Below are 17,278 nucleotides of genomic sequence, written 5' to 3' on the forward strand. Positions count from 1 at the left end.
GCGCACGCATTCTCAGACCTGTCACCTGTCACTCATAGTCATAAGGGAGGTGTTTGGAATCATTCCCGCGTTACAATCATCAGCCAATCAAGGTGGTCACTTCAGTCAAGCTTGTGCATGAGTAATGACGTCATCCATAGCAACGAAGACTCACTCTTAGTTTAGGAGTTTTTTTTGGAGTCATTTATCCTTACTGAGAGTAGCTCTGAAAGGCTTTGTGAATAAATTTTAAGAGAAAACTCCTAGCTTAAATCTTTTAGTGTGATTTAGGAGTACTCCTAGTGGTAAGATAAAAGGCTTTGTGAATACGGACCCAGGCATAGAGACTTCTCAATGGAGCAACTCCAGGCTGAATTTCCCAAACTCAAATCGTGTGGATGGGGTGAATTTGTGCTGGCTTCCAAGCTAACAATGTCAAATATTAACACTGAAAACATGTTTCATATAAAAAAAAACATAGACACAAACCATAACTCTGTAGGCCTAAGAGAAGTAATTAATTAAGTGGCAGGTGAGTTGACAGATGAGTCTTTAAATATTTATTTGAGCTGGAATTAAGGTAGCAAGGTGCAGATCCAGTAAGTGTTCTGTATAGGCAGGGATGGATTACTGCACGGGCCTACCGGGCCCAGGCCCAAGGGGTCAGGGGGCCCTGAAACCCAAGCCTTTGCATGGAATCATTGCCTCAATATCAACAAATCAGGATGTAGGCTATGAATCTGATTGAATTTAGTATTGGCCATCCCCAAAATGCACCAGAATACAGCAAATCACATCAAACAAATTATTATATTTTTTTTAATTCCAAGCTGATGCTGATCTGTTGGGAATAGTAGCCTTTAATCTCTATGGCAGACTATTGACAATATCAGGAAATGTCAGTTTACAGTTTTGTCGTAGCCTACTGAATTGTGCTCAGTCTGGTCATTCTTTCTATTTGTAGCCTACGCCTAATTCTCTGACTGAGTCAGCTGGATTGGCCAGGTCGACCTGTGGTGGTCGGGACAGGGGTTGCATAATGATAGCTGAAGTCTGTCTTGTTCAATCAGTAACGTTTCAAAACAGGTAACTCGAGTAGGATACACCAGACGTTGTTGGTGGAGTGGGAACACTTCGGTAGGCTACTCCTCTTCAGGTAGTTTCGTGACTTTTTGCAACATTTATCATGTCTGGTTCCCAGTTCGAATCGTTGGAGAAGACTCTGGGCACCTATGTTCCCGAGGGCGAGTTGAGCGAAGTCCGTCGGATTTTATATGGGAAAGAGCTCAAGTAAGTAGTCTTCCGGAAAACACCCGATGTAAAGCCTTAAATAGCTTGACGTTAGCCTACATCAACTCGGACCGTTCTGAAGGCTTTGACAAAGGAAATGCTTTGTCGACTCACTTGACTAATTTTAAGCTATGTAATTATGTGTAAAACATGGCAAGACATGTAGCCTAATTGGCCACGTAGCCTAGGCCTATCTATCGGTGCCAAATAAATCCTCGTTTTGCCTGTTTTTGACAAGATCACATTCCCAAATCTTTTCATTCCCTTGCTTATGTCAGTATTTTTTTAATAGGCCGCTCTTAGGCTACATTCCACAAATGAAAAGGCTACATTCCAAATCAAAATGACATGGTTTCTGCTCTGCAGATAAAAAGCTAATTTGCTGCAGTTGACTTTTGCACCCCGTCCTCTGACCGAATCTCAACGACCGCGAGTTGCTGTGTAGCCTCTCCCCTATTTTTGATTATCATCTGTTGAACTGCAAGTGCAGTTAATCGAAATCCCCTACCACCCAGTCTGGGTTACGCCTGCATCAATCTCAGGCCGTCCTCCAGGTTCAATATGAAAGTCATGCATCATGTTGATTGGCTTGATCTCAATTAACCAGACAGTAGTTGATGATCCTTTGCAAATAAATATGTAATTTTAAAGAATTATTTTAAATAAGTTGAATAGGGAATTTTAGGTGGCCGTATAGCCTATCAAACTGAAGATGATTATTGTTGAGTAATTAGTATTACACTCCCGTTTTTCCCGGGTTTCTCCCGTATTTCAAGGTTCAAACTCCCGTAATTTGCATTGCCATCAAACTTCATTTTAAAATCATTGATCCATTCAGGTTGCCAGATTGTGTATGAAATACACCCTACACATACACGATCACTTAGTTTCAATTTCAACCGTTTTGTCATAGGCTAAAACCTGGCAACCCAAAACCCAAATTAGGAAGCGGGTGCCGACTGCGCAGCCTGAGTCTCGTCGTAAGCAAGCGGGCTAGTTGAATGGCCTACTCCAGAACTAGCTGTTGTGAAATTGTTGGGAATTTAATTGATTAACACATCACATAAACTGTTTTTGAGTGTTGTTGATACACTAAACTTGTGCCCTCGGAACCAAATCTGACAGCAGCTTTGGAGTTTTGGAAGTAGGCCTAGGCTGCAGGCAGGCAGCTGGTGGATACATAACTGGCATGCTTAAGGTAATGGTAAGGTTAAAGCAACGGCCGAAATGCAGCGTTGAAACACGTGTATGAAACGTATTAAATATGCAAACACAGATCCGGTATAAACACAGCCCCCCCCGGAAGGGTGTTGTTCCGCCCTGAAGGGACTTACTTTATTTATTTATTTTTTTACTTAATCAAAACAAATCAACAGCACTTTGATAGATATTACTTGGAATACACAATAAAAAGGCATGACTTTTTGAGTTTTTGCAAACATTGGTCAAATGGTCCCTGGTCCAAGCCTGTTTTTTGAAATTGACCAAGGTGCCTGTCTCATCACAGCAAACTAACTGGCAAAAAGCAGCAAAGTGTGTGTGTGAAAGAGAGAAAATATGTAATTAATTCATTATTTAATTTATAACTGGATTGAACACGCAATTTATTCAGAGACTCGTCTTATTTTGACACTTTGAGCATCCCAGGGATGACTTCCATGACTGGACCTGCAGACGTGTAAAAATACTAGATGTACCGCATAGCGGTACAAAATATGACCGCCGCTCAGTCCTGTACATCCATTCCGCGAATATAAATCATATAAATGAATTTGTCTCCATCTTCTACTCCATCCCCAACTCTTGAAACTTTTGTGTATGCTTGTTTGGAATGTGTGTTTGCGAACCGCACACAAAGTAGCCTACTGGCGCTGCAGTGAATAGCAAAGGTGAATAGATTTGTAGCACTTGCCAAAAAATTTGTAGCATTGCTATAAAACCTTTAAAATATCTAAACAATCACAAGTAGGGCAGTTCATCACAGTCCATCCATTGCAACTGGACTGATGAAAGGTACACCATAGGCTACATTGTATTTGGGAAAAGCAGAAGGTAGCAGCATAATGTATTTATTTATTTATTATTAAACAAAACAATCCCTGTCAGTTCCATGCAGTTTTCAAGTTTAGTCATCTAGTTCATATGACATTCAGCTTTATTGTCAATGCACAAATTAAATACCAGTAGTCTAAAACAAAATGCTGTTTTACCCAGTGGTGCAAATAACTGACATGTCCAAAGGGGCCTTCATGAAATGCGTTGCTAGACTGTTCATACACATTTTAACGGGCCAAGTTGAAGAGCTACTGTCCGTTATTGTTTGTGCAAATAATATGCTGATTCATGTTCCCTTGCATTTTGCAACTATGAGGTCCATGGTTAGTCTGGCTTTCGCCAGAACAAGCTCAATCTTATGAAGCTCAATCTTTTAAGAAATCGAAAAGGAATCGCCGGCAGATCAGGCTGAGTTCACCCAGCCTAGTCCATTGTAGGCGCCCGATAGAAATATTGTTTAATTTTGCAATTGAGATATATCTCCCCCCCCCCCCCCCCCCCCCCCGCGACGTGTTCCCCCCCGTTTCAGAGCTATTCTAAATGCAAAAATGCATAGAGGGAGTTATGACAAAACGTGACTGTTAACAAACTATAAGCTATATAAGGTAGGCCCTATGCTAGGCCTATTACACAACATAAATTGTCACTAGGCTATGCTGGCGACCCAAATAAAATCTCCTTTGGGAACCAATGGCTTACAGTATCAAGCGGACTTAAGCTGCCACCTCTTGGCGAAAAGTTAATAGTTTTGCATATCAGTAGTAATACATGTCACGCAGCTGTGTGAATCACGGAAAGCGACACTTCTAAATGGAACCCAACCCACTGTACAGTAGCTCAAGGTCTATGGCTAAAGCAGCCATAATGAAAGCGTTATCATTGTTTGGATAGGCCTACTTCACGTGTTTTTTAATCGCATATACAACTAGGTACCAAGCTGGCATCAAAGCACATCGACTCCCCTCTCACACCCTAAACAAGTACTTCGAACAAACAAAAAACGTCTCAGTCTCACGGTATAGCCATAGGCAAAACTGTATTGGACCGGTGTAACGTTGGTAGGCTACTAAATCATCCATCGCAAAGAATGATTTTTGTAGCACGTGCAACAAATATGTGTAGGTACAGCCCTGCCCTGAATACATCTCTCAAGGTGCGCTCTAAAACATTTGGTTTAAATGGAGATGTAGATCACGGGTGCGTTAATAAATCTACATTGCGGCGAGTTGACAAATTTGTCGAATTTATGTAGTTTCAGTCCTAGTTACTTTACTTTGAGCCATGCTCTTCCTTACTTGAATCACCTTTGAAAATAGAGGCTTGAATTAGCCTATATGGGTGTTTGGGAATGAACGTTGACTCAGATGCTTTTTGAGACTTTGAGCTAAATGTCCCAGCCCAGTGTTTAGGATGCATCATCAGGTTATCTTTCAGGTAGCCTATATTTTCCATTAGAAAACCATCACGTAGCGAACGTGTTGTGGCTAACTCACTTAGCTCCTGTTAGTAGCCTAGGTTATGGTTATAAGCAAATGAGATGACAGTCGAAAGATGCAATTAGTGCTGTTATCAATTTTCTTGGTAGCCTAGCCTATAACCACATTTATGGTTTTCTACAAATACATCAATAATCAAATTGGCCTCTATCACTCAACCAATGCTAACGTAACATTATTTTAACTACTCTAGGCTATTGATATAACTTAAGATTAACGTAGCCTACCTGCAGTAAAAACCAAGCATGTCCGATAAACATTTGCAGATTTATTTCGGCTTCAAGAAGAAATGGGAACTAGATGTACCGCATAGCGGTACAAAATATGACCGCCGCTCAGTCCTGTACATCCGTTCCGCGAAAATAAATCACACTTCAATTTGTCTCCATATTTTACTCCATCCCCCACTCTTGAAACTTTTGTGTATGCTTGTTTGGCATGCCTGAGTGTGTGTGTGCGGCTGCACAGAAAGTACCCTACTGGTGCTGAAAAGGTGAATAGATTGTAGAATAGCCAAAGAAGATGTAGAATTGTTATAAAACCTTTAAAATCTCTAAACAATCACAAGTAGGGCAGTTCATCACAGTTCATCCATTGCAACTGGATTGATGAAAGGTCACTTACACCCGTAGGCTACATTGTATTTGGGAAAAGCAAAAGGTATCAGCATAATGTTATTTATTTATTTTTTTTTTTTTTTTTTATGTATTTTTAAACAAAAACATCTCTGTCAGTTCCATGCCGTTTTCAACAGCTATCAAAAACAAAGGTCATTTTTGGATGGATGGATTTTTTGTGAATGTTTCTTCTTCTACATAAGATTTTAGTCATCTTTAGTTCATGTAATACTTTATTGTCAATGCACAAATTAAGTAACAGTAGTCTGAAACGTTATTGTTAATGCACAAATTAAGTAACAGTAGCCTAGTCTGAAACAAAATGCTGTTTTACATCTAACCAGTGGTGCAAATAACTGACATGTCCAAATGGGCCTTGATGAAATGCGTCGCTAGACTGTTCATACACATTTTAACGGGCCAAAGTTGAAGAGCTTTTGTCCGTTATTGTTAGTGCAAATATAGGCTGATTCATGTTCCCTTGCATTGTTTAACTGAGGTCCATGGCTAGTCTGGCTTTCATCAGACCAAGCTCAATCTTTTAAGAAATCAAAAAATAAATAGCGGGCAGATCAGGCTGGGTTCACCCAGCCTAGTCCATAGGCACCCGATATTGTTTAATTTTCCAATTGAGATATACATGCTCTGGCTATTCTAAATGCAAAAATGCATCAGGGAGTTATGACAAAACGGTAACTAACAAACTAGATCCTAATAGAAAGCTGTTAGCTTCCCTAAGCTACAGGTAGGATTATAAGGTAGGCCTATTGACAACATAAATTGTCAATAGGCTATGCTGGCGACACAAATAAAATCTCCTTTGGAAACCAATGGCTTACGCCTTACAGTATCAAGCGGACTTAAACTGTCATATCGTGGCGAAAAGTTGTAATAACATTCACGCAGCTCCATGAGTCAAGGAAAGCGCGAATGAAGTAGCCACTTCTAAATGGGACCCACTACACAGTAGCTTAAGGTGTTTTGCTAAAGCAGCCATAATGAAATGAAGGTGTCATTGTTTGGATACTTCACACACACGTGCTTTTTAATTTCACAGACTACAACTACCAAGCTGTAATCAAAGCACATCGATTCCCCTCTCACACCCTGCACGCACTTAAAACAAAATAAACAGGCGTCTCAGTCTCACGCATGTATAGGCAAAACTGTATCAGACCGGTGTAACGTTGGTAAATCTTCCATTGCACAGAATGATTTTGTAGCACGTGCAATAAATGACAGTCGAAAGATACAAACAGTGCTGCTATACATTTGCTTGGTATAACCGCATTTATAGTTTTCTACAAATGCAATAAATCAAATGCCTCCATCACTCAACCAACGCTAACGGTAACATTACCTAGGTCCTTATTGATATTACAAGATTAACGTACCTGCAGTAAAAACCAAGCATGTCCGATAAACATCCTCAGATTTATTTCGGCTTCAAGAAGAAATGGGAATTACACTTCATGTGAACATCGTCCTATCCTTATTAGATGTTCGCTGCGGTAAATTACAGTCCTTGTATGAAGCGTCCATTGTTTTTTCCAACCCACTTTTAACTTCCAACAAAATTACGTCTCACTGCAACGATGCGCCATCTAGTGGACAAACGACTACTTCTCGCCAATACTGAAAATGCAGCCATGATGATGATGATGAATATTTATTTTGGCTTTCTTTTAATCCTACTGATTTTCATTTTTTACCGGCGGGGGGGGGGGGCAAATCCCAAATGAGTGATTATGAGCCAGGTTGATGTGGGCCCTTGAGACCAACATACCATAAAAGATTCACAGAGAACTGTGTCTGCCCTACCCTCCTTTCGGGGGGTCCAGTCCAGCGGGGGGGCTGCAGATGAAAACGAAAAATGACGGTTATGTACACATAAATTATTTTATTGTAAGGCCCCCCATGAACGAAAGTACACAAAACTTGGCATGCATTCAGAGGGTGTCATAATGATCCTACACTGTTAATTTCGTGCAGTTTTGACCTTGTCAGCCAGAGATATTGAGATGAAAACACCTAATTTTTTGCTTTTTAATTTTTAACTAGGTGGTGCTATACATGAAATAAGTGGTAATGGGATGGGTTGACATGCCCCCTTAAGACCAACATACAAAAAAAAGGTGGACCTCCTAGGCCCTACGGTTCTCGAGATATTCACAGAAAACTGTCTCCGGCCACCTACAGGCCAGTTGGTGTATAGTAACATAAATTAATTTATTGTGTGGCCCCCCATGAACGGAATTCCACAAAACTTGGCGTGCATACAGAGGGTGTCATAATGATCCTACACTTCCAATTTCGTGCAGTTTTGACTATGTTAGGTCACAGATACCTTCAATTACACCACCTCATTTTTACTTTTTTGTGTTTAACTAGGTGGCGCTATACATGAAATGAGTGGTTATGGAATGGGTTGACATGGCCCCTTGAGATCAACATACAAAAAAAAAATGGTCCTCCTAAACCCTACGGTTTTCGAGATATTCACAGAAAACTGTGTCTGCCCTACCCTCCTTTCGGGGGGTCCAATTCAGCGGGGGGACTACAGATCAAAACGAAAAACGATGGTTCCATGCTATCCATGTGGGGTTACATGTCCACCAAGTTTCGTGTACCCCGGTCTTTCAGTGTCCCGGGAATCATTGACGGAAATTTGGGCATGCGAAAAAGAAAAAAAAAGAAAAAAAAAAAAAAATTCTGACTAAACCTATATGACCGCCGCTTTGCTGCGCGGCGGTCATAATTACATGTCATGCAGAAATCATCCTACCCTTATTAGACGTTCTCTGCGGTAAACTACAGTCTTGTCCTTGTAGGAAGCGTAGTGTCTTTCCAACCCACTTTAGATTAACTTCCACCAAAATTACGCGTCTCACTGCAAAGATGCGCCATCTGGTGGACAAACGACTACGTCACGCCAATACTGGAAATGCAGCCAAATTATTATAATGAATATTTGGTTTTCATTTAATCCTACTGAATTTGTAATTATGTATCGGCCGTTGTAATTGCCGATACTGATGGTATGTGCGTACCTGTGTGTGTGTGTTCGTGTGTATATGTGTGCACCACCATCTACAGGCCAATGAGTGTACAGTACAGTCACTAAATGTACACATAACTTAATTTTTTAGACCCCCCCATGGATGAAATTCTACGAAACTTGGCATACCCCCAGAGAATGTCAGGTTAATCATACACATAAAATTTGGTGCAGTTCTGAACATCTTAACTGAAGAGAGGGGCGATTAAAGCAGAATGATATTGCATTTTCATTTTTTAGCGAGGGGGTGCAAATCACAAATTAGTGATTATGGGCTAGGTTGATGTGGGCCCTTGAGACCAACATACCATAAAAATGTCTTCATCCTCAGTGCCACGGTTCAGGTAGTTATTTAGGAAAAACTGCATTTTTTGGGTTTCGGGGGGGCCAAGCGCGGTGGGGGAGTGGCCCCCGGGGACCAAACAAAATTTTTACGTAAAAGTCTAGTGGGGCTACATACCCACCAAATTTCATGTGGTTCGGTGTCCCGGGTATCGTTGACCAAAAATTCAGGAAGTAGATGACGGAAAAAAACAACTTTGACAATCCCTATATGACCGCTTCGCTAGCGGCGGTCATAAAAAGGATGGGCTAGTTCATGGGTTAGTGTTAATGGGCTAGTTCATGGGTTAGTGTTTATGGGCTAGTGTTAATGGGGTAGTGTTATTGGGCTGGTGTTAACCCAGGCCACCTGACCATGGGCTATTGTTTATGGACACATGTTAATGCAATAGTGTTGATGGGCTGGTGATATTGGGCCACTGTTAGTGGGCTGGTGTTCTGTTGACCCAGGCCACCTTATCATGGGCTATAGTTGACAACATGTTGATGGGCTGGTGTTGATGGACTAGTATTAATGGGCTGGTGTTGACGGGCTGTTGTTGATGGAGAGTGATTAAGGGTTGGTATTGATGGCCTGGTGTTGATGGGTTGGTATTTTGGAGCTGTTGATGTACTAGTGCTTAAGGGTGGGTGTTGATGGCCTGGTGTTGATGGACTAGTATTAATGGGCTGGTGCTGACAGGCTGTTGTTGATGTACTAGTGTTTACGGGTTGGTGTCGATGGCCTGGTGTTGATGTGTTGGTATTTTGGGGCTGTTGTTGATGTACTAGTGATTAAGGGTTGGTGTTGATGGGCTGGTGTTTTGGGGCTGTTGTTGATTAACTAGTGGGTTGGTGTTGATGGCTTGGTGTTGATGGGCTAGCATTAATGGGCTGGTGTTGACAGGCTGTTGTTGATAGGGTTGTTTAAGGGTTGTTGATAGGCTGGTGTTTTGGGGCTGTTGTTGATGGACTAGTATTGACCCAGGCCATTTGCCCCCACCCCTCCCAGGACCCTGGGACTCCCGCAGGTAGCACTGGATTCAGCCGCGGAGCGAGACTTTGACCTGCAGGGCTACGTGTTTGAGGCGGCACCGGAGCAGCTGCGACCGGCCCGAGTCATCCGTGTTGGACTCATTCAGAACAAGATTGTCCTCCCCACAGATGCCCCAGTGCTGGATCAGGTACAGACTCGTAGATTTGTGATCAACATGAGCTTCAATTCATTCCAGTCAAGTGTACTCTTCCTCTCCACCTGTGTACTGCATGCAGCCGAGTGAGTATCCCTGTGATAATCTCTGTGTAGTAAGGCCTTAATGTGATGACGTGTCTAATCTGTGATAATCTCTGTGTAGTAAGGCGTTAGTGTAATGACGTGTCTAATCTGTGATAATCTCTGTGTAGTAAGGCCTTAATGTGATGACGTGTCTAATCTGTGATAATCTCTGTGTAGTAAGGCGTTAGTGTAATAACGTGTCTAATCTGTGATAATCTCTGTGTAGGAAGGTGTTAGTGTAATAAGGTGTCTAATCTGTGATAATCTCTGTGTAGTAAATAGCTGTTAGTCCTGAACCTGTAGTGACTGGGCCTCCCTCTGTGGCACAGATCACTGCTCTGCACAAGCGCGTCGGGGAAATGGTGGAGGTGGCGGCCATGTGTGGAGTCAATATTGTTTGCTTCCAGGAGGCCTGGAGTAAGGACACACACATACAGTACATGCCATCTCACACATATGCATACTCTCTCTCTTTCTCTCTCTCTCTCTCTCTCTCTCTCTCTCTCTCTCTCTCTCTCTCTCTCTCTCTCTCACTCACTCACTCACTCACTCACTCACTCACTCACTCACACACACACACACACACACACACACACACACCCTCTCTCACATGCAGATACATACAGATGGTGTTTTTCACTCTTTCAAATACATACATACACACCCATAAATGCATGACCTCATTCAAACTCCACTCACAAACACATAAATACAAAGAGATTTTATACACACTCTAACCCAACACTGATTTCTTACACACCCTAACCCAACACCGATTTCCTGTATACCCTAACTCTGACTCTTGCCGTAAGCAGTTGGCTTTGTCGTCTACAGCCATGCCCTTTGCATTTTGTACCCGCGAGAGGGAACCCTGGACGGAGTTTGCGGAGTCAGCTGAAGAGGGCTACACCACCAGATTCTGCCAGGAGGTTAGGGGGCAAAGGTCAAAGTTCAGGCTCTAGGGGTCACCATCCAGCTAGTGCTGATTTATAAATGCAACCTGGGTGAGGTGGGAGAGTGTGTTTGTGATGTGTGTGTGTGTGTTTGACTTGTAGTTGGCCAAGAAGCACAACATGGTTGTTGTGTCCCCCATCCTGGAGCGAGATGAGATTCACGGAGGAACGCTGTGGAACACTGCTGTGGTGGTGTCGAACTCGGGGAAAGTTCTGGGGAAAACCAGGAAGAATCACATTCCTCGTGTAGGAGATTTCAACGAGGTCAGGATGAGCTGAACCCCTTCTCACTGTTGGGGCATTATACACCCTGTGCTGTTTGAATTACTTCTTCAACTCTCAGTCAAAAGACCCTGCTAGGATCCCTGGGCAGTACTCTTACTAGTAGATTGGCCACTGCCTTGACCTTCAAAAGAAGGAATTAAATAACAAACCAATTAGGTAAATCCACCAGTGAGAAATCACAGAAATCACAGAAAAAAAGAGAGTCTTGACTGTGACCTCATAGTGTTGATAGAAGGCTGATGAGCAGATGCACATCAGAGGACCACAGTGGGTAAGAGTAGACATAGAGCTGGACCATGGAATTAGGATTGCAAGGGGCAGATCCAGTAAGTGTTCTATAGACCAGTTTGAGGGTTTTAATTGTTTAATTTAATTTAATTTAATTGTGGCTGCTAAATAATATTACAAAATATAATAATAAGCTTTATTTGTATAGCACTTTTCATACACAGAATGCAACTCAAAGTGCTTATATTCAGAGCATTTAACACAATACATTTGGAACATTCAAACCTGTCTGTACAACACCTCCATGGTTAATTTTAATGTGCCAAGATTATCTAAATAACTGATATACAGGCACAACATGCTTGTTTCCATGTCAGTGACAGTTCACTGAGCAGTAGCACACCAGTTCTTTAAATCAAGTTTTTTATTATTATTATCAGAGCAGGAATGAAAGAGTGTACAGCAGTCTATGTGGGAATGGGTTTGTGTACGGGTTGGTATAAGCAGACTCCTTTACCCCTCAGTCCAAAGTTTTATTTTTGTAGTGTCACATGCGCTCTAAGCAGTGTGTGTGTGTGCGTGTGTGCATGCATGCGTGCGTGTGTGCGTGCGTCCATGCGTGTGTGTGCACGTGTATGTGTGTGTGTACGTGTATATGTATGTGCTGCTCACAGGCCTCCTACTACATGGAGGGCAACACAGGCCATCGCGTGTTCCAGACGCAGTTCGGCAGAATAGCGGTGAACATCTGCTACGGCCGCCACCACCCTCTCAACTGGTTCCTCTACAGTCTGAACGGAGCAGAAATCATCTTCAACCCCTCGGCCACAGTTGGGGCACTCAGGTACACATGATCTATTACCACAGGAACTAATACCATACAGGAACAAGTACCATACAGGAATTAGTACCACACAGGAACTAATACCATACAGGTTACAGGAACAAGTACCATACATGAATTAGTACCACACAGGAACTAGTTCCATACAGGAACAAGTACCATACAGGAATTAGTACCACACAGGAACTAGTTCCATACAAGAACAAGTACCATACAGGAATTAGTACCACACAGGAACAAGTACCATACAGGAATTAGTACCACACAAGAACTAATACCATACAGGTTACAGGAACAAGTACCATACAGGAATTAGTACTACACAGGAACTAGTTCCATACCGGAACAAGTACCATACAGGAATTAGTACCACACAGGAACTAGTTCCATACCGGAACAAGTACCATACAGGAATGAGTACCACACAGGAACTAGTTCCATACCGGAACAAGTACCATACAGGAACTCGTATGACACTGACCCTGTCCGACAGGCCACAGGGTTGTGGGATCACCATGATTAAATGTGTGATCAATCTCATTACATAGATAAGTGGATGCATATATGTAGTCTGCCTATAGTAAGAACAGTGGTTAGTACGCTGCATACAGCATGCTCAGTGTGCTCAGTGTATGAAAGCTGACCATGATGTGCGCAGACAGACCATGTTTGTTTGTTTGCTTGTTTGTTTGTTTCAAGTGAGCCCATGTGGTCCATTGAAGCAAGGAATGCAGCCATTGCCAACCACTGCTTCACCTGTGCCATCAACCGTGTTGGCACGGTAAGTGAACCAAACCTCTTTGGTAGTTGGTATGGAAGGGAAAGCTCATTCCTGTGTGTGTGTGTGTGTGTGTGTACATGTGATTGTACTGTACTGTATAGTACAGAACAGGTTGTTGTAGAAGTTTTTAGCATGTCTGTATTGTGCTGACCCTTTTTATTGGCTAATTTCTATTCAGTCAACCAACCTATCTACTGCTATCTATCAATCAATCAATCAATCAATCAACCAACCTATCTGCTGCTATCTATCTATCAATCTATCTATCTATCTAGTTATGACTGAGCTGTATGTTGATGCTCTTTGCAGATGAGTGGCCTGAGTTGTGTGTTTGCTGCTGTTTATACGCCATCACTTTGCAAGCCAGCATTAGTGACTTGAATAGCATGCTGCAGCTAAGGGTAGCCAGCGGAGCTCAATGAACAGCGGGGTGATGGTGGTTGATGTGGTGGTTGATTTGTGACAAAAGCAGATGAGAGCAAGATGAGCAAGAGGAGAACTGTGTGTGTGTGGTGTGTGTGTGTGTGTCTATCTCGGTGTCATTGTGTGTATGTGTGTGTCTGTCGCATGTTCACATTAATGCCACTCATGTGCTATCTCTCTTTAAAAACAGGAGCATTTCAAGAATGAGTTTACATCTGGGGACGGGAAGAAAGGTAAGGATGCTAGCAGCCTGCACTCGTGGTGTCACCAGTCACCTGTATGAGATGCTGGATTGGTTCCCAATGTGTCAAGCACACTACTTTTCCCTCATAATGGTTAAACCACATTCTTACACGGCTGTGTCGAGACTGCCACGGTCATATATTAAACCAGTGAAAAATGTGGTTGTTAAATTGTGCTGTTCTCTCTAATGAGTTGGTTGTGTCTGCGCATTCTCTCTAGTTTGGTTGTATTCAGGCTAAGTCCACACTAGGTCAAATTAATTTGTATCTGACACACTCAAGACTATCTCTGTCCACACACTTCAGCACATGACTACTATCTGTATCCATATCCTTCAGCCTACTATGACTTTGGACACTTCCACTATCGGTATCGATATCCTTTAGCTTAGCACACAATGACTTCCGCTATCTGTATCCATATCCTTTAGCACACAATGACTTTGGACACTTCCACTATTGGTATCGATATCCTTTAGCTTAGCACACAATGACTTCCGCTATCTGTATCCATATCCTTTAGCACACAATGACTTCCGCTATCTGTATCCATATCCTTTAGCACACAATGACTTTGGACACTTCCACTATCGGTATCGATATCCTTTAGCTTAGCACACAATGACTTCCGCTATCTGTATCCATATCCTTTAGCACACAATGACTTCCGCTATCTGTATCCATATCCTTTAGCTTAGCACACAATGACTTCCGCTATCTGTATCCATATCCTTTAGCACACAATGACTTCCGCTATCTGTATCCATATCCTTTAGTACACAATGACTTCCGCTATCTGTATCCATATCCTTTAGCACACAATGACTTCCGCTATCTGTATCCATATCCTTTAGCTTAGCACACAATGACTTCCGCTATCTGTATCCATATCCTTTAGCACACAATGACTTCCGCTATCTGTATCCATATCCTTTAGCTTAGCACACAATGACTTCCGCTATCTGTATCCATATCCTTTAGCACACAATGACTTCCGCTATCTGTATCCATATCCTTTAGCACACAATGACTTTGGACACTTCCACTATCGGTATCGATATCCTTTAGCTTAGCACACAATGACTTCCGCTATCTGTATCCATATCCTTTAGCACACAATGACTTTGGACACTTCCACTATCGGTATCGATATCCTTTAGCTTAGCACACAATGACTTCCGCTATCTGTATCCATATCCTTTAGCACACAATGACTTCCGCTATCTGTATCCATATCCTTTAGCACACAATGACTTCCGCTATCTGTATCCATATCCTTTAGCTTAGCACACAATGACTTCCGCTATCTGTATCCATATCCTTTAGCACACAATGACTTCCGCTATCTGTATCCATATCCTTTAGCACACAATGACTTCCGCTATCTGTATCCATATCCTTTAGCTTAGCACACAATGACTTCCGCTATCTGTATCCATATCCTTTAGCACACAATGACTTCCGCTATCTGTATCCATATCCTTTAGCACACAATGACTTCCGCTATCTGTATCCATATCCTTTAGCTTAGCACACAATGACTTCCGCTATCTGTATCCATATCCTTTAGCACACAATGACTTCCGCTATCTGTATCCATATCCTTTAGCTTAGCACACAATGACTTCCGCTATCTGTATCCATTTCCTTTAGCACACAATGACTTTGGACACTTCTACGGCTCCAGCTATGTGGCAGCTCCAGACGGCAGTCGCTCGCCGGGTCTCTCCAGAACTCGAGATGGGCTCCTGGTCACCGAACTTGACCTGAACCTAAACAGGCAAATCGCAGACAAGTGGAACTTCAAGGTCGGTTAATGCATCATTATTAAAACTGATTATCTCTCTGAGCTGTGTGTCTGTTCTCTGCAGATGACTGAGCTGTTTGTTGGCGTTCTCTGCAGATGAGTGGCATGAGTTGTGTGTTTGCTTTCTGGAAAGGACCGAGTTGTGTGTTTGTTGCCTCTAGATGACCCAGTTGTGTGTTTGTTCCCTGCAGATGACTGGCCGTTATGAGATGTATGCAGAGGAGGTAGCTCAAGCAGTCCAACACGAGTTCCAGCCCAACATCATCAAAGAGTAGAACGACATCATCCAGCATCATGTGGCATCCTTGGAAACATGAGCCATCAACAGCCTAGTGGACGCACACCCACACCACTGCTAACAGCAGCTAGTTTCACCAGTACAACTACCAGCAGTGCTATTACTACTACTACTACTACAAATAGTCTAGTTCACCTACACCACCGCTACTGCTGACAGCCTAGTACACCTACTCCTACTACTGACAGTATAGATCTACATCATCACCGCTACTGCTGACAGCCTAGTTCACCCACCCCTACAGCCTAGTACACCTACTATTACTACTGACAGTCTAGATGTACATCACTGCTACTGCTGACAGCCTAGTACACCTACACTAACACCACTACTGCTACTTCTAGTGGCAGCCTAGAATACCCTAGTGCTACTGGCAGCCTAGCATGCCAATACCACTAATAACTACATTACTGCAATGAAGAGAAACCACTACAGCTCCCAGGCTGGAGCAGTGGCAAGATGCAGAATACTAGAAGTAGTGATGGGCAAATGAAGCTTTGGTGAACCACTAAACCACAGCAGTGTGAAGCTAGCGACACTAATGAAAAAAAAACAATATGGCCACCACATGTAGATTTTTCAACATAAAAGTCTTTACCCAACCAGTATATGTAACCAAAAATATTGGTTTGTTAAGGACTTTTATGTTGAAAAATGTATGCGTAGCGGCCATCTTTTTGCTTTTCAGCTAGTGTCGCTAGGTTCATACTGCTGTGGTTCAGTGGTTCACCAAAGCTTCATTTGCCCATCACTAACTAGAAGTAGTAGCAATAGTAGTAGTAATGATGATGCCATAACCAGGAGTCCCAAAGGAAGTGTTACCAGGCATCTTATATGTGGTCTGGTATTTTGTCACTGTTGGATTGCAAGAATGGTTTCCACAAAGATTTAACCAGCAACTTATCAAAAGAAATAAAAGCAACATAGACAAGAGTAATTGCATCGTTAAAATAAACAACATATACTTTTATTGATCACTAAATGCAACTGTATACATAATTCCTTAAAAAATAAAGTGTGTCATTATATTTTCCTCCTTAAGAAAACAGCGTAATTGAAATTAAATACATTCTGTTCAGACAGACGAGCTCAGAACAGGTGATTTAAAAAACAAAACACTCCATTATGGCTGACATAATTCTTTAGTGCAATCCTTTCACCCATACATTTAAAAGACAAATGATAGCCTAAATAGTGCTGTCCCGTGATGACTTGGACGTAGTGAAAATAAATTCAACAGTCTTTAATTGATTCGCACCCCCACACAGCAGTTTGTTCTTAGACATTTGGTAGAAGTTGTACATGCAAACACGAGGTCAGCACCG

At 42.3% G+C, this 17,278-nt stretch overlaps 2 protein-coding genes across 3 annotated transcripts in view; both read left to right on the top strand.

Moving 5' to 3' along the window:
• Positions 1 to 17,278, top strand: part of LOC121714945 (tripartite motif-containing protein 16-like) — a 1,397,702-nt gene that overhangs the window by 339,438 nt on the left and 1,040,986 nt on the right. The gene's annotated exons all lie outside the window — the stretch shown is intronic.
• upb1 (ureidopropionase, beta) lies at positions 995 to 16,544 on the top strand. Its single transcript, XM_042100236.1, has 10 exons — positions 995 to 1,269; positions 9,829 to 10,000; positions 10,422 to 10,509; positions 10,927 to 11,021; positions 11,148 to 11,309; positions 12,233 to 12,402; positions 13,102 to 13,183; positions 13,797 to 13,839; positions 15,502 to 15,656; positions 15,847 to 16,544. The coding sequence occupies exons 1-10, from the start codon at positions 1,166 to 1,168 to the stop codon at positions 15,928 to 15,930; spliced, it is 1,155 nt and encodes a 384-aa protein (XP_041956170.1). The 5' UTR covers positions 995 to 1,165; the 3' UTR covers positions 15,931 to 16,544.

Source organism: Alosa sapidissima, chromosome 8 (assembly GCF_018492685.1).
Source record: "Alosa sapidissima isolate fAloSap1 chromosome 8, fAloSap1.pri, whole genome shotgun sequence".
Classification (NCBI taxonomy): Eukaryota; Metazoa; Chordata; class Actinopteri; order Clupeiformes; family Clupeidae; genus Alosa; species Alosa sapidissima.

Coding starts and splice junctions, on each gene's coding strand:
- upb1 (XM_042100236.1), top strand. CDS start 1,166: ATGTCTGGTTCCCAGTTCGAATCGTTGGAGAAGACTCTGGGCACCTAT. Junction 1,270..9,828: donor TTATATGGGAAAGAGCTCAA/GTAAGTAGTCTT, acceptor CACCCCTCCCAG/GACCCTGGGACTCCCGCAGG. Junction 13,840..15,501: donor ATCTGGGGACGGGAAGAAAG/GTAAGGATGCTA, acceptor CATTTCCTTTAG/CACACAATGACTTTGGACAC.